The following is a 17,667-nucleotide window of genomic DNA, read 5'->3' as shown; positions in this document are numbered from 1 at the left end:
ACTACAGCTCCCGGCGTGCCCCGCGCCGGGCGGGCAGGCGGGCGGCTCCGCTACGCCCCGCGGGCTCCATCTTGAGCGCCGGGCCGGGCCGCGCCGGCAGCCGCGTCGCGGAGCCCCCGCCCTACCCCGGCGCCCAGCCGCGCCGCCACGCCCCGGGGAGGTGAGCGCGCAGCCGGGCGCCCGGCAGCCGCCACGGCGCCTCCGCGGCCGGCGGAGGGAGGGACGGAGGGAGGGAGAAAGGGAGGGGGGGCGCCGGCTGCTGCCGCCCGCCGCGCTGTGGCAGGCATGGCTGCGCGCGGGCGCCCCCTGGCGGTGACCGTTAGGGGCCGTTGGCGGCCGTTAGGGACCGTTGGGGCGCGCGGGGCGGGGCGAAGAGGGGTGCGCAGAGAGGACGTCTCCTCACCGGCCGCAATAAAAGCAAAAAAAATAAAGTTTTAAAAAAGGGCTCGGCGGGAGGGGAGAGCCTGCCCGCGAGGGAGTGTCGCGTTACTCATCTCGCTGCGGGTTTTTCGCCCAAGTCAAAGTCCAGAGAAGGTGTATGGCTTTTCTTTCTTTCTTTTTTTTTTTTTAAAAAAAAAAAAACACAGATTGTATGTTGTTTCGTTGCAGCTAGGCTTACGTGCTCCCCCTGTAAATACCTGGTTAATGCACAAAGAGACCGAGTATTTCTGGAAACACTAGAATCACCGGGCTTTTCCCTTTCTCACAGAGAAGAGGAAGGGCAGAACGGTAGATTTTAGAGGCAGTCTCCTCAGCACAGAACAATTCGTGGCACCTTCATTTGCACTGATAGCTTTTAGGGGCCTGTACACCTAAGCCTATTCAGAGAAAGGAGCATACATACAGGTCTGACAGCATTTATAAATAGCATGCGATGGCTCACTGAAACTAACCCCAAAACTGATTCTGAAGAGTTGCAGAGGTACCGTACGCTGATTAAGGCAACGCTCAAGATTTGCTGTGATTTTTTTCACACTTATGATTACCCTTCAGAGCTCAACTGGATAAGGCCCTGATCGACTTGACCTAAGTTGACATTGTGCATGTGGGTGGAGGAGTTAGACAAAGTGACTTCCAAAGATCCTTTCCAACTTGTATTATTCCAGGTTTTAAATAAAAATAAGAGAGTAGGTGTGTTCAGTGCTGGTAAGAACAAAATATGGAGGAAGAAGAGAATCCTAGTACCACATTGTTGCAACAGTCAGGCAAGAACTTGCAAGAGTCTGTGTGGATAGTTCTGCAAAAGAATAGATCCGTCATGACAGACGAGGAATTGCCTACACACAGCAGGTCTTTTTGTGTGTATTCTTTTGAAAGGGCTCCCCTCTGAGGCACAAGTATTAGTCCTCTTCCTGCTCCTAGGAGGCCAATTTAAATTTGCCAGCTGGGAAGGGGATGCATGGGTTGATTCCAGGCACTTGGATTTTCCTTTTCTGTTATAGAAAAGGACTGACAGCTCCTTCAGGCAAGTTTTGGTCACAGAAGACCAAAATTATCATGCCATTGTAGGAGCTGACTGTGTTCATGTATGTTTAATACTGTGTGTGATTATAGTTATCACACATAAAAAAGGGCATAATAGAACTAAATAAGGCAAAGGGTAGGGTGACAGGATTAGTGAGCTTGGGCAGTCTGTTAGTGGCTTCCATGTGCATAAGAGTAGCTAAGTAAACCTGGAAGAGGATATAGGAATTAAGGTAATATGCAGAAGTGTACATAGACTCAAGTTATGAGCAGAAGGGGGAAGATAAGAGAGAAAAGCAGAGCATTCACTAATCAGAAAGAAATTTAAGAACAAAACAAAGTACTTTTCCACAAATAATGAAACTTGTTGCCTCAGGATGTTATGGAGACAAAGTATGATTGGGTTCAAAATGGATTTATTCAAATATATGGAAAAGAGCTTCATGACTATTACTTAGATTCTGCCTTTGGCTCAGGAAGTCCCTAAACAGCTGATTGGGTACTGGAGGTTGCAGAAAAAACATACTTCATTCTATAGGAGTACTTTTGTCTTACAGTCCTGCCTAGATACCTGAGCTACCTATTTCAGAGTCATTTCACATCTCAAAAAGCATTTGCTTTTGTCAAAAGTAGAAGGAAAACAAACAAAACCTAAGGTTAGTGGTTAAGCATAGCTTTAGTAACTTAGTAGTGTAACTTAGTGTTAACCTGGTGTAAATATATCATTATCAAGTCATGCACAAGTAATCGTGGTTTGGGTGTCTAGCACAGATGGATAGGATGGAGTGAGACCTTGAGGCTAAACACCTTTAGTACCAGAATAGTGCAAGAGCAATATACATGTAGTTACAACTGGTATGTTGGCTTTGAATAAACAGCCAATTGTTGCATTATGGCCTTTAGATAGATAAATCACATATTTCTTCAACTAAATTGGAGTTATCATAACACTAGTATTAGAATACTAGATTATGTGCATTTTTATCACTAGTTCAGAAATGTTTAAGAATTTCTTGCATTTGTAGACATGGTGCCTAATTTAGTTCAGCTTTTTATTTTTTTGGTGAATAAAATTTTTAAAATCACTGATTTTATAATGCAGTCTTTAAAAATGCTGCAAAATAGTAAGGGTCATGATACTGGCAATAATATTGTTTGTCCTCTGCAATATTGGACCTCAAATTCAAGTTTGATTTGTAATTTATGAATTATTTTTGAAGATGGGCAAGGTTTGCGCCATTTTTGGAGGATCCCGAGGAATAGGAAAAGCTGTTGCAGAATTATTGGCACAGAAAGGCTGCCGCCTGGCGATTATTGCTAGAAATCTGGAAGTGGCCCAAACTACTGCACGTAGTCTTGGTGGTATGTATGCTGCTTTGTAATAATTTCTTCACTGTCAAATGCTTAGGTAACTTGTGAAAGTGGTTAATCATTAAATAAACCTTTTTATTTAACTAGATGAAAACAAAGGCTGAGAGACTGGTAGGGGGAGGGAGTTATATCAGTACAATTTTGTTTTTGCAATATTCTGTGGGAAAGTTAAGTATGTTACAATTCATATCTTGCCGGTGGAATAGTTAAGATTCAAGGAAATATTCAAGGTCTCAACAGGGAGTTGGTGTGAACAGTCTCATCCATGGCTCCTGACCAAGTCAGAACCTAGACCAATCAGCTCATGCTGACTTCAGGAGGGCAAAAATACTGTATGCTGTTGTCATGTAGCCAATCAACATAGTACTTGAAAATTGTGCCTATTTAATTCTCTGAAGATGGAATGGGTTCCTTGTGTTATAACTAGTTCCACATCTGTTTTTTTCAATTGAGTTTATAAATTCTTAAGAAGATTTATGAATGATTCACCTTCTTTTGCTGTTATTATCATGTGCCTTTATTTCAGTACAGCAGGACATCTGGCTCTTAGCTGTGATGTATCCAAAGAACAAGAAGTCCAAAATACTTTTGAGGAGATGCAGAGGAAATTAGGTCCCATTAACTACTTGGTTAATGCAGCTGCGATCAACAGGTTAGTTATTAGTTACAAGATTATATGTAAGTCTAGACCACACTGTCATCTTGTAAGGTGCTGAGTTATGGATACGGCTTTTGCAATTAGTGTGTTGTTAATAAGAGCATCTGAAAAACAGTAGTAGATGTTCATCTGTATTGTGTTTCTGATGAAAGTAAAATTCTAGCAGCTGATAATAGCTCTCACTGTACTTTATGAATTCATGAATTCCCCCTCTACTCTTCTTTCACCCACCTCTTCCCCCAGTATATAATTATATTTGTTGGTCTGTTTATCAGGGATGGCTTGTTACTGAGAACCAAGACTGAAGATATGGTATCCCAGATTCACACTAACCTTTTGGGAACAATGTTGACATGCAAAGCTGCTGTAAAAAGTATGATTCAACAACAAGGAGGTGCTATTGTTAATATAGGTAAGTTGCTTGTCTATTCCAGTGGAATTCTGTGTGAGCAAGTTTTCTAGAAAGGTTTGTCATGTGTAACATCTTGAATGTAATTTGTTACAATTGACTATTTTCTTTGTATTTCTTTGTATTCTATATTTGGCATTTCTTTTTTAGATTTTCTTTATGAATTATTGCTCTTTTATCTAGTTTCACCAACTTCTAAATGTTGCTAAACAGCATGTTTCAATAATAAACTCCCAAGAGTTTACTGAAAAAACTAATTTTACCATTCTTTACCAGCTCTTTTAGTAGCTAAATCTACCAGTTACTACTTACGAAAAATAATTAAATACGGTGGTTTCTTGTTTTCTGTGCAATGATATTTTTAAAAAGCTTTCCAGTTTACTCTCCTTGTACATGTTCCTTAACATAGATACACGCATCTCATAAAAGTCACAGATAATTAAGGGATTGCTTATCCCAGAGAGAGGTTATAAAGTTCACTTAGTAATACACTTTCAACTCCTTTTCTTGTAATCTCCTTTTCCATTCAAAATTTAAAACTAAAACAAGCATTCAAATTAGTCATTTAATCTTTTCTTTTCTGTGATGTTCCTTTATTTTAGGAAGTGTTGTAGGACTTAAAGGCAACTCCGGTCAAAGTGTATACAGCGCTAGCAAAGCAGGAGTAGTTGGATTTTCACGCGCTCTTGCTAAAGAAGTAGCAAGAAAGCAAATTCGAGTCAACGTGGTTGCTCCAGGTTAGTTTTTGGGAAGTTCCTAAATTCTTGACTGTTGCAATAATTAGTCATCAAGACTGCTGGATATTTGATCTAATGTAATCTAAGATTACATCTGAATTTAATCTAAGATAAATTATTTTGATTTTCATCAACCTTTGTAAGTACATTTCTTGTTTGTTTGCTTTATAAGGTATGATATATTCTTTTACAAAAAACTTCAGTCTTTTCAAGGGAGCACTGAGAAATCTGGGAGCATGTGTCTACCTGTTCTCTATCCACTCTTACATAATGAATGGCTTTTTTTCTTTGTTCCTCCTTCAAAACCTGCCATCCTTACAGAAGGAAGTATTAGAACTAATTATATACAGATAACTACTTTCATGTCCTGATAGAGAATGCTTGTTGTTATTAGAGAGACTTGAATGTCCGTGTGAAGCTGGCATGAAAGTATCCCTGACTTTCCCTTTAGTAAACAGAGTCTGGATAGAAAATTCTGTGAGGATGAGGCTGTGATTTCACAAGTCAATCTGTTCCAGGAAAATATCACCCTTAAGGAAAAATCTCTTTTGTCTTTTTTGATGTTCTCTGCTCAGTGCTGTGTATTCTGCTGCTCACCTTGTGCTAGCTGTCATGCCTTTCGGATTTCTACATAACCAATTCTGCTTCTGAACTAGGCAGGGAGAACACTTTCCTGGTTAGGGAGTTGAATGGCTCACAAAAGGGACCAGAACCATTGTAAAGGGGCAGAGGTGTACAGTAGAAAGCAAAACTGAGACTTCCCATTTTGTGTGGCAGGTAGAAGTTAGGTCAGATCAGATCACATATGCTGCAGCTTCATAAAGAAAAGAAATGCAGCAATGGGAATATTGAGCCTCAGATAGCTGAAATTGTAAAGATTTGTCCTTCAAAATTGTAAAGAAATATTCTTGAAATAAGGGTTATAATAGAAATTCTGCAAGTACTGGAATAAGTTTTAAAACATAATGGAAACACTTGCAAGCTGTAGGTGTTTCTTGCCAGAGATTTCATACCTACGTTATATTTTGTTTTTCAGAAAAGTGATACTAAATAAGGTTTTTGAGCCCAATTTTAGAGTTACCTTTTCTATGTTTTCATTGACTTCTACAGATCTCTGTGTTTGGATTATTACATCAGTTCTTCCAAAATGAAGACATTTTATTGGTTAGGTAAAAATTTGTTTGTGGCTCTAAAACGATGTGGATTGAGTTCTGAGACTTTGAAGAATGAAGATTTCAGGGAAAATGCACTGGAGAAATTTAATTGGAGATTAGGTAACTCTTCAAATGCTTTTCCTCTCTTAGGCTTTGTTCACACAGAGATGACTGCTCATTTGGAGGAAGAAGAGTTGAAGAAAGCAATTCCTCTTGGAAGATTTGGAGACCCTCATGAAGTTGCACACGCTGTTTTATTTCTTCTAGAGTCCCCTTATGTTACAGGGAGTACTTTAATTGTAGATGGAGGCTTGCAGCTTCTGACTTAAATACTACCTGGAATAAGTACCTATATAAATGTCATGATGATAATCTATAAATATATACTGATTAATGAGAGGGAAATTAGTTAAAGATTCACATGCGTGATTAACTTGATACTCTTTAGTCAGAGGAATAAATCATCAGGAGTAAAGTAAGGTGTGTATGTTTAGCTGCCTGGAAGAGTCCATTTGATAGTATGAAGTCTGTGTACGTAACAATTTTAAAAAGATCTGATTTTGATATGGTGGTTCTTTTAAATAACACCCTGATAATTTTTAAAGTGCTATATTTTTATAAAGTATTTTTTTCCAATTTGGGATAGAGTGGAGACTCTTCTGAAGTATCATGTTACACAAAGACTAATAAAGAGCAGGGGCAAGTATTGGTTGGCAGTTATGACTGAATCAAGTTTTTCATGTAGGCTGATGTTAGACTGTGAACAGTATAATTTTTTATTCTTATCAGTCAGGCCTTACAAAGCAGCAGAGAGTTTTCTTTGGTTTTTGTTTGTTTGTAACTGAAACTACAAAGCTAGAAGATTCTGGATCTCCATCATACCTGAATTGCCTTTAGAAGATTTAATTATATGCATGTAATTATATATGCATACATAGTATGTAATATATAAAAATTATATATTTTTATAAAAACAAACTGTGTAATTCTATTTGTAAATGTACGTACAGCACTTATTTAATTCAGTTGCACTTGAGTATATTGAGGGAGTGTTGATTGGTCACTAGAGTTGCTAATTCTGTGTTATTCTGAGTTTCAGTGGCACTTGGGCTGGCCACTGGTGAAGAGCAGGGTTGGCTTGCCACATAAAAGTCTTTTCACTGACTCAGTACGTGTTGAGAAAACAAGTATCGCTTCCAAAGTGTGAAGTCAAGGCGCACCGCTGTATATCTTCCTTAATGCTCTGCTCAGCTATGTTATGTTGATGCTCTTTAATATGTATGTATAGTCAATAAAATAGCTGTTTATTTGATTCAAAGCGGCTTTTGAAGCAGGGTAATTATTCAAGTGTAAATGATCTTGAGTGTTCCTCTCTTACTGAAAAATTGCCAAAAGGTTGACCTCAGGCTTTTCTACTGAGATCAAGTGATTTTTGGCAATTGATGTTTTTATCTTCTCTGAAGAAAACTGTGAATGCGGTTTAGGACCTTCTCTTAGCTCTAGTGTTCATTGCATCATGATCCAGATGTTGGTTCAGCTTTTGAAATTACTTCCCGTCTTGGCACAAACTGAAGCACAGAAAGAAGAGATCTCACCGACGATAACTTTGAGTCTTTAAAGTCTGACATTTTCTTCATTTGTGCAGCTGAGAAATTTTGTCATTGTGCCAGGAAACAGCACATGTTCAAGCTTCTAGCAGGTATGTATTAAGAAATAATACAAGGAATGGTTTTATTTCCAGGGAGTTTTACAGTCGGTTGTGTTACTCACTTTGGCATCTGAAAGGTAGGCCTTTCAGGAGGCCTTGTCCTACTGATACCTCTCTGATGAGACGTAGTGTTAAGACGCTGTGAAAAGTTACCTCACGTGTCTTTGCACCAAAACTATAATTGCTAATTATGTTTCTCTTTGATAGGAAGAGCTGGTCAGAGAATAGCTGATTTTTTTCAGAGGGTGCTGAAGGTGAAGAAGGACAGCTGGGACTCCTGTTTTTACTAGTCAGGCAATCATCTGTCAGTGACTTGGCTGCTGCCCATGCCTCTCCTTAGGATTTTACAAGCTAAATCTGTGTGACGTATCTTGACCAGAAACCAAACTTAGACTAAAAATAATTCCCTATTAGTGAGTCCTGACTGTAATTATTGTTACTATTTTGTTTAATAAGGGAACTGTTAATTAAGTTATTAGCAATAACATTCTGAGTTTATATTTATGATTAAAACCTGGATTAATACCTTTAGAAGAGTTTAACAATATGCTGCTAAATAATTTTCTGAAAACATTGCAATGCACACTGTTTGTTTTTTTTTTTTTTAACTTTTGTTACTAAATATGATATAGGACCAGACTGAAGTGTTGTAGCTTTAAAATAATATTTTTAAAAGACCTTTTTTTTTTCTCTTTTCTTCAAACGTGGAAATGAGAACTGAAAACTACTTAAAAGAAATAATCCTTCTCATGGTTTACTTTGTAAAACTACTCTGAGAAGTGTGTGTGTGTGCATGTATATATATATATACACACATATATATTTATACATATGTATGTATTTAGTTGGCTTCGGAAATTGCTGTCTGAGAAATCTTACAAATAGTTTGTACTTTACTAGTCCCAACGTAGGTGTCTGTGGGATTCTTTTGGTGATCCATGTCCTTAGAAAAGCATGACTGTTAGTTCTGTCCTTAAGCAACTTACTAATATGGCTATTTCTCTTGACAGCACAGCACCTTTAATAGTTTTGGCAAGAGAATGTGAATTTTAGAATTTCAAGCATGCTGTGTAAGCTAGATCTCTGTACTCAGATGGTCTTTTGGTCTTCAGAATAATTCTTAAAATGTTTATAAAACATGACCTTCCTGTGCAAAAGGCACACTGACTTTCCTTGGTGTGTTTATCCTGCTGTTTACGTGCCTTAGTACAGTTTTTGGCAGTTTGCTATGTGCAGAAATAGGTAAGTAGCCTGTAGTTCCCTAGATCCCTCTGGAACATCTTCTTTAAAAGCGAGTTATCCTTCTGCCTACGAAGTTCTGAAAAGCTTGGTGTTATTTTTGCCAGCCTCCACTCATTTGATAATGGATCGGTTTTAACCAAAAAGTTTCAGGCTGCAGTTACTTGATTTGACGTAGAATCCAAGAGTGGTCAAGAATCCAAGAGAGGCGCAAGCCCTGACCTTTCTGATGTTTTTCTGTGAGGGGTAAAACTTCCAACAAGTTGCCTGTTGAGGTTCTACCCAAGTTCCTGCATGCTACTAGAAACTAACATAGGGTTTTGTTCAGGGATTGGGGATTTTTTCTCTGTGACCTTGCCTGCTTTGAGCACTCAGCTTTTTATTTTGGTCAGGGGCTTTTTTACTAAGAACCTTTTCCTAAGGTGCTCAGTTTTTATGTGCTTTTGCAAATCATTCCTTTAAACTCCGAGCTGTCTGTAAACTTTGTGTTCAATGACAAATGACATTTGACTTCTAAAGCTAGGCTACTGTTTTTCTGAAGGGTGACTTTTACATTCTAGTAGCTTTTAACCCATGCTAGCTTCCCCCACCCCTGTTTAATTTGAGCTTCTGTATTTAAAGTCTTCATACCAGAGTTCAGTGCATACAACCTCAGTGTTGTCTTTATGCATTGCATTGCATCTTTTTTTTTTTTTTTCTTTTTTTTTTTGACTTATCCTTTTGGTTTCATTTTAACATATTTCCTTATGTTGTTCCTTTTTTTGGAAGTCTGCAGTAGAGGACTGCTGTCTTTATTAATAAACTTGGTCAGTTACCATCACATAGCCAGTCTTTGAAAATAGCATTTTGAATCATGTCTTGGGACCACAGCCAAAGCTGGGGGTCGCTGATTGGCTGCACGAAACAACCATGCATTAAAAGAATGTAATCTTGGCATCTCTGCTGTGACATTTATCCAGCCTGCTGATAATTGCCATCTTTCATTACAGTTACATTGCTGGCCTTAGAATCCTTGATATTCTGCAGGATGTCATGGCTGCTGCCATCATCTTAGTTTGTGTGGTAATAATACAGTCGAACAACAGTGTTTACCTTGTTAGGCTTGGAAATTGAATCCCTGTTTGATTTGATGAGTTAATATATTGATACCAGGTTTGATGACTTTCCTATAATTTTGAATCATGTCCTAATTTGTCTTGCTTCCATCATGTTTCTGGTATGCTTGTTGCATCGCTGTCCTTGATTAAAAACAAAATTAAGGTTTTCCATCATGTGCTTCTAGCATTTATGCCAAGCTATTTATAATTTTTTATTTTTTTTTTGTGCACATTTCTTGAATAGGACTCTGTGCTTGACTGACTTACCATGGTTTCTTATTTCCATTTTGAAAACTTCAGTCCACTCTCTTATTAGACATGCAGAATTTTTGTGACTCTCTTGCTATTGGAAGTGAAGGTATGTGTTCTTACTCATCTTATGTTTTCCACCTGCTACATTGCTTAGAACTCTCTTATAATCTCTTTTTTTTTTTTTTTTAAGTACCACCATTCTGCTACTGTGTTGGTATAGAATGAACTCTTAGAAATTCATGTTATTCCATAGTTCCTAAAGAATCTCTTTATCTCTTTCCTCTTCTTACTATTGTTTTTTTATTTGTTTTATTTTTTTCAAAAATCGTGTTCTTTTTTCCTCCTGGATCAGTCATTGAAGCCTTACTTCTCCTGCTTCTCTCTTAAGAAAAATATTTGTGACTTAGAACTTGCTGTAGTAAACTGACTACATCAGGCTTTTCCTACCTTGTAGGCATTGCAATTGCTTATCGTCAGTAGATGCTTCTAACAGGAAATATAATGTTGGTGAGAGTGGTTTGTTTGTTTGTTTAGCCGTTTTGTTTTAATATTACAGCTTGTAAGTAGGAACTGTACTGAGGAACAGCTTTTGCAGTCTTTCTTTTATCGTAACAGAAGCATATAATATGTGCTGAGTATAATGTTGATGTGTTCTTCCCATGAAGAGATCTATTTTCAGCCTCCTGAGGGCAGTCTATCCTAAGGCATTATTACATGGGGAATTGGTTAATATCTCTATGTAGTTCCAGGGAAGTGGATTACTTGTGTAGATGCAAAGTTGACACTGGCATTACTGTTAACAGTGTAAAATCCAAAACCATATAACAGGGACTGTTTGTGGATGTAAGGAGTGATTTTTAAAAATGGAAAAGGTTTCAATATTGAGCTCAGTGAAATCTGAATAGAAAGTGGATATCTAAATCCCTGCTTTCGACCTAGTACATTAAATACAGTTAAAACATGCAATGCAATGATTATAGCTATTGGACAGATCTTCCTCCTTTGATCTGTTGCATAGTGTGAGAGCTTGTTTTGCATGAGGTGACTATTGCCTGTTGCAGTAGCATGAGCCTTTTTTTTCCCTCTTTTTTTTGTAGCATGATATAGTTCATTTAAGAAAAGCTGATGAAAACTGAGCTTTCCAATATCAGATGCACCACTTAATTCAGGTAATCAATTGGTTTGAAGAGGTGGGGCTGATGTAGTGGTGGAGAGAAGTCTTTGAAGAGCATTGGCTGTACTTAGTGCCTCAGAAGTAAGACCTCTGCTGAAGCCCCATTTTACGTTTTTTTTTTTTTCACCCACACATGTTTAATTTCAGCCCATATGCTCATGTGCTGAAGGCTTCTTTTTGCTGTATAGTTAGTAGCCAAGTTAGTAACAAATATTATCTGTACTGTGCCCAGCATCTTTAGATCAGCGTGACTATGACTACAATTGTTCCATTATTATATGCTTTTATTTTTCATATTAACAGTTCATATCTTTTACATTCTGTGATATTTTTGGTTCATTTCATGGAAATACAACATTGGAACTGACAGTCTGTTTTTTCCACTCTATTTTTAAATACATCAGATCCAATTCTGATAGATTTTTTTTTTCTTCTTCTTTCCTTGGTGTACTTTACCAGCATAGTCTCATATTTTGAAATAAAAACTAGTATTTCTGTCTTAGTTGTTAAAACTAAGGTTGCTTTGGCTACTTGCCAGTAAATTGCCAAAATCTACAAATTGCCAGTTTGGATATGATAATACCAAACATGTTGAGACTCCATACTGTGCTGGTTTCACACCAACGGACAGCCCAGCTCCACCATACCACTCTCTCGCTCCCCTTTATTCCTTCCTTAACTCTGCTCTTCCAGAGGCCCAACCAGTGTCTCTCCCTGGCATGGCTCTGGCCTGCAGCAGGTCCCTTTTGGAGCAGCTGGAGCTGGCTCTGATCTGACATGGGGCAGCTGCTAGGCTCTGCTCACAAAGGCCCCCCTGCAGCTCCCCCACTACTAAATCCTTGCTTACTAAGCCCTGTACACATACAAGTGAAAAAACATGAAATCCTACCTGGTATCATCATACCCAAGTTTGGATCTTTTAGGCACTGCATGTCAGTATGCTTAATAGGTGGCTCATTTTCATAATACAAAGTCACTCCTTAAAGAAGCATCTGGAGTAGTTTTTGACATGTTTTCAGGGGCTGCTGGTATTTGTATTTTTTGTTGTTATGTTCCATCTACTGAGCTTACTCAGTCATGCAGTTGAATTTCTTGCATTCTAAATTATTTTATGAGCTACTAAATAGTGACAACTATTAGTCTTGTTCATTACTGTCTTAGCAATATGTTAAAATTTGAAGTTTTGGTAACAGAGATCACAAAACATCCAACTGATAGCAATTGTACAATGAGTTCATGAGAACACAAGACCACGTTTCAGAAGAGAAAGGCAAGGCTGATTAAAAGGAAAAGAGAGATAATTGGAAATGTTTGAATTCATCTGTGGGCATGTATAGTGAGAATGATATAAGTGGGCCATGGGGGCAGGTGTCATTGAGCCAACACCCCTCTGAGCCAGTGGAGCTGCAGGGATGGAGCTTACCGTTTCCCAGGCTGCTGGCTGACACTGTTTAGGTGGCCTTGCATGTGTATCATGCTGAGGGGTTTGAAGTTGCTGCATCATTTGGAACACTTTCTTTAGAGGTAACTGCAAAGGGATTATATGGTATTGCTGACGTATGTTAGTGAAGCAGTTTGATGTTCTGTGAATTCTGGTTTACAGATCTCACAGCTCTGTATCTCAAATTCTGAGTGCACTGGAAGTATGTTTTACTTTTGCATTGGAAACTGTATTTTAAAGACATCTCCACCCAAATGTTAAAGACCTGTTAAAATGTGTTTTACTTTCTGCTGTTGTCTGTGTGACTTTTTATCTTTTTTTATCTTTTTTTTTTTTCTTCTTTCTTTTGGCTAGCTTTGTATTGTTCTACTGAAAGCTTCCTGCAGCTTTAGGAAAAAGAAACAGTAGTTACAGCATGTGCTTTATGTAGAGGCCATTTAGTCTATCTATAAGCATGAATTTCAATCATGAGATGGCTCTGCCAGCAGTAGACTGGAACTGCATCCATTCTTTGTGTATTCTTGTAGCTCTTATTGGAAGGCATATGGAATGGAGCCCACATGTAGTTTTATAGTTTACCATAATTTTCAGCATACCAGAGTGGAGGTCATGCTAAGCCTTCCTCTATACGGCAAAGCTGTGTTGTTTATCAGTAAATATTAGATGGGTGAGGAATTTACTGCATGTTTCTGCAAAGCTGTTCACTATGTTTTCTGTAAAATCGTCATTTCTGTTAGCACCATGGTGCGTTCTTTCTAATGACCATGCCTGTGTTATCTGCTTCCAGGAATGCTTATCATGTGCCCGTACTGCTCGCAGATTAATCAAGGCGGCATCCTTCCATTTCAACGAGAGCGAAAAGTACCAGATTATTAACGTGAGGTGAGTTCTGATCATAAGAAGTTATTTAATGAGAAGTATTTAGGAACAGCTACTTGCATTGCATAATTAGCGAACTTAGTTTTGCCTCTTAAAAAGGACATTTCATTTGAGCTACCCTTACAGTATTATTCTTTGTAAGAAGGAACTAGATTTCTGTTGTAGTAACTGCTTAGTAATGCTCTGTGTAAGCTTCCTCAGGTTTCCACATTGAGCATAACATTGGTTCTGGATTCTGACTTCTGCCAAAATCAGACCAGACAAATCTGAACTCTGAAGCAAGGGCTGTGGAAATGCATTGGTCATCAACATGTTTTTTCCCCCCACTTAAGGTGCTATGTTCTTTTTGTTTTGTCGTTGCCCTGAGCAAACACAGATAACTGATGTGTTTGTCCTAGGAATTAGTGATTAGAAACACTATCAACCCATCTCCATTTTTAGGATGCATAGGATGACCAGAAATCTGTTGTTTCAGTTACAGCGTTGACAGTTAGTAGTGGTAGCTTTGCCTTTTCTTACACTGTTTTTTGTATGTTGCAAGAAAACACTAAGAATCAAATAAATTAAACCTTTGTTCTGTTTTTGCAGAGTTGATTGTTTAATGGATTTGGTGCTCTGAAAAAAAATGCTTGGAAGGGAACAAGTGTTTATTAAGCTAAGAATTACTTCATTCTTCTGTGAAAGCTTCTATTAAGTCTTCTTCTATTCTATTGAAGCTTTGTATCTGTTCTATGCTCTTTGAGTACAACACACTAGAGTGAAACAAGTAATTGAGCCTATTTAGTATTAAAATGCTATTTTTAGATTTGGAAATCTACATTATGCAATTACACTTTTTTTTTTTTTTTCCAAGTGGAAAGTGGATCTGGAGCTTTTCATAGTGAAATTCTTGAAAGCTGCTGCTGTTGCATACCTCAAATGACAGCATTCACGTACAGTTCAAGATGTTTGGCTTTACGAACGGTTGTACGGTTAGAATTACATTTTATTTTGCTTTTTTTTTTTATTACACATTACATAAAGTAATAAAAGCTCAGGGATTGTACAGTTTAAGCTAATCCTGAATTTGAGAAAGGTAAAACTTCTATAGTAGATTGTGTTTTACAAAAAATGTTCAATGACTCTGATTCTAAAGTATTGTAGGAGGAAGTGGGTTTATAATTAGAAGTAGTGTGGTACATTATACTATGGAATAGTGTGGTAAAACAGGCTTGCTTTTAGACAGGCACTTTCCTACAAATAACTTTAGCGGTTGCTTGGACAAATACTGCATGTAAAAAAAAATCACCAAAATCAAAATCCATTAGTTCTTCACCTCTAACAGGATAGTGATGTGTTACCTGTTTGTATGGGAAATTATATAATAATTATATGAAATAAGTAATTTTAACACCTTGTGCAGTAACATGTAAGGGTCCTGGCCTTGGCAATCCATTTTTGTACCCCAGGTTCATCTTTGTACAATACCTATATGATTTCTGGGTAAAGAGATCACAAAAAAAGCTTGACAATGCATTTAGTTACAGGTTTAAAAAATCATTAAAAAAAAAATCAGAAAAAAAAAACAACACCCTAATCCATTTAGTGTGATATTTGTGTTCCTGCTGTAAATGATGTAATCATTCTGACTAGTGGCCATGTGCTGTTTTTTTTTTTAGTGATTTTTTTTTCTTGTTCTGCAGCTGTTTTCTGGCCTGTTTCTGCTACTACAAAACTGGACTGTGAGTGACAGCAATTGCAAGGCTTGACCCTTCCCCAGGATTTACCTATTTGCAGTGCAGTTGTTTTATAAAGGAAGAATTTCTCCTCCCTACTGTTGGATTTAAGATCGTTCATCCTCCTCCTGATAGCTGCTGACATGGCTGTACAGGTACTGCCTCTTGTGATCTGTTTTTTTGCTGTAAATGTGAGTTGAGCATTATGTTTCCAACACATTTTATTAGAGACTGAGTGCAGTATGGGATTATTTTATGTATTAACAATGTTAAAATTCAAATTGTAGCTTAATTTTGTATTACAGTTCCTAGCTTTAAGACACATTAAAAAATATTGTGTGCTGTGTGGAATAGATTGTAAAGTTCTTGGGACAAGAGGTGTATTTTCATCTGACTGATGTGTTTTACGTGCTTACATTTCTGTTCAAATAGAAATGCTGTGCAGGGGAGGGGCTTTTGCTTTTGGCCTGGTCAGGAGAACTAGCTAAAATGTGAGCAGGCTCTAGTGCCTGCGTGTACAGCTGAACTGTGAGGCAGAGACACGAGTATGTTGTAAACGCATAAGCTGAGGAAGCATTTCCAAACTGTGCATTAATTTACCTACACTCCAAACTGTGGGTTTGGCAGATGGGTCACACAGCCATAGCTGGTTCCCCTAGCACCACTACATGGTGGGCAGTATGAGCTCACGGCGTACTCATATATTAAATCTGTTTGGGTTGTTTGCAGAGCTCAGGGTGCAGTTCCCCACATCTGGGGAATCCAGGCATTTATTAGCATACAAAGTGAATGAAAATGACCTTTGAAAGGGGTAACAGAGACTGAAACTACATGTACAGTGCATCAGGTGGGGCTTCATGCTGGACTGTAATTTGGTTTGATCCCCAACCTCCAGTTGGCTGGGGTGGAAACTTTTTTTAATGTTAGTTGCTGTTGTCATGAAATTGCAGGATAAACATTTGTGCTGTATTAAGGTATGCTATGAACTGGAAACAAACAAAAAACCCTTCATGCATGTGGAATTTTGCACATCACTCTTGGTGCTTGAAAGGGGTTTTTGTCAGCATCCAGAATGGTGTATTGAGCCTTGGACTGATCAGCTTCCTAAATAATTGGAAGTCTTCCCATAGCTAAACTTGCAGTCTTACAAAAGGTTGGAATTCCGACCCCCCCCCCCCCAATAAAGCGTTAAAAGTACGCTTTCACATAATACTGTCTGTCCTTGGAGTTTGTGGAGGGAGAGTAAAATGCTGAAAGTTACTTTGATGCTTCCAAGAATTCCATTTTCTTGGCTTGAAAAGTATGTCACTTTTCTTGTGCCACACTTGTATCTCTGAACTGTAAACCCAAACAGTCCCAGTAACTAAGTAACAGCACTGCTGAATGTTTTCATAAAAACAACTTTGCTGCTTAGAGATGTGATTTACTACATAAGTGTGTGTATGTGTACATATATACAGAGGCAAAAAGTGATGATGACCTCATCTTAACTAGCTCACAAGAGCAGTCTGAGTTTTTCACTCTCAGCCAAACCCAAAATTACTGTAAGCAGACAACTCCATCGACTTCAGTTGTAGGTCATTAACATCAGTACTCAATTGCTGATAATTGTAGTGATCAGTGCTTAAAATGTAAATCTAAAAGAAAAAATTGATTATCTTACAGCTTTCCCCGTATCTTTGTGCAGAAAGGAGAGAAGTTGAAGGTAGTTAACATTCAGGATTTTACATGTAAGTCTTAACACTTTTTTTGCTTAATTTTGTTGCTACCTTTTCAGAATTCTGTTCTTAAACCAAATTAACAGCACTTGCATGGTGCCCTTTACTTAGAATCAGTTGTTGGTTATGTCATATAGCAATTACTAGATATGAAAACTACACCTTTTGTCGCGTCTTGGGAAAAAAGCATCTTCAGGTACTTCCATTGCACAGAAGTATCTCAGAATTTAAGGGTCATGTTCCTGTTTTCTTTAGCAAGATTTACGGTCACAAGGGCAGCATTATGATAAACAAACACATTGTAGTCAGCTGTAGATGTTTTGTATAGCCCTCATTTCGTCTGTATTCATAACATTTAAATTTCTCAATCTTGTAGTGAAACAGTTAATAGTCTTACCAGAAGCAAAGCTTTCTATTTGTGTAATATTTATTGATGTTAAACCCACATTATACCAGCACAACAATCCAAAGTAATGATAGTACATTTTTATAAATACAAATAAAAGGTGGCAAAATAATGCTAGTGAAGCTAAACAAAAAAAGTAAATTAGCATGTCACAGTTGTGAAAAATTTGGCAAATGATATGACATACTTGTTCTAGAATATAATCAGATTATTCCCATATGACGGACTATGACATTAATTTAGAG

General features: G+C 37.9%; 1 protein-coding gene across 2 annotated transcripts; it reads left to right on the top strand.

The window, feature by feature from the left end:
• CBR4 (carbonyl reductase 4) lies at positions 1-7,111 on the top strand. 2 transcript variants are annotated; one of them, XM_068681200.1, is made up of 6 exons: positions 1-160; positions 2,685-2,826; positions 3,367-3,487; positions 3,769-3,905; positions 4,505-4,639; positions 5,944-7,111. In XM_068681200.1, the coding sequence occupies exons 2-6, from the start codon at positions 2,685-2,687 to the stop codon at positions 6,120-6,122; spliced, it is 714 nt and encodes a 237-aa protein (XP_068537301.1). In that variant the 5' UTR covers positions 1-160; the 3' UTR covers positions 6,123-7,111. The 2 variants fall into 2 exon arrangements, with proteins under 2 accessions (XP_068537301.1, XP_068537302.1); XM_068681201.1 differs by lacking the exon at positions 5,944-7,111 and adding an exon at positions 5,750-5,883.
• The last annotated feature ends 10,556 nt before the right edge of the window (positions 7,112-17,667 follow it).

Source organism: Anas acuta, chromosome 4 (genome assembly GCF_963932015.1).
Source record: "Anas acuta chromosome 4, bAnaAcu1.1, whole genome shotgun sequence".
Classification (NCBI taxonomy): Eukaryota; Metazoa; Chordata; class Aves; order Anseriformes; family Anatidae; genus Anas; species Anas acuta.
The sequence above is the reverse complement of the archived record's forward strand: the minus strand, read 5'-3'. Positions and strand labels throughout refer to the sequence as shown.

Coding starts and splice junctions, on each gene's coding strand:
- CBR4 (XM_068681200.1), top strand. CDS start 2,685: ATGGGCAAGGTTTGCGCCATTTTTGGAGGATCCCGAGGAATAGGAAAA. Junction 3,488..3,768: donor AATGCAGCTGCGATCAACAG/GTTAGTTATTAG, acceptor TCTGTTTATCAG/GGATGGCTTGTTACTGAGAA. Junction 3,906..4,504: donor AGGTGCTATTGTTAATATAG/GTAAGTTGCTTG, acceptor CCTTTATTTTAG/GAAGTGTTGTAGGACTTAAA.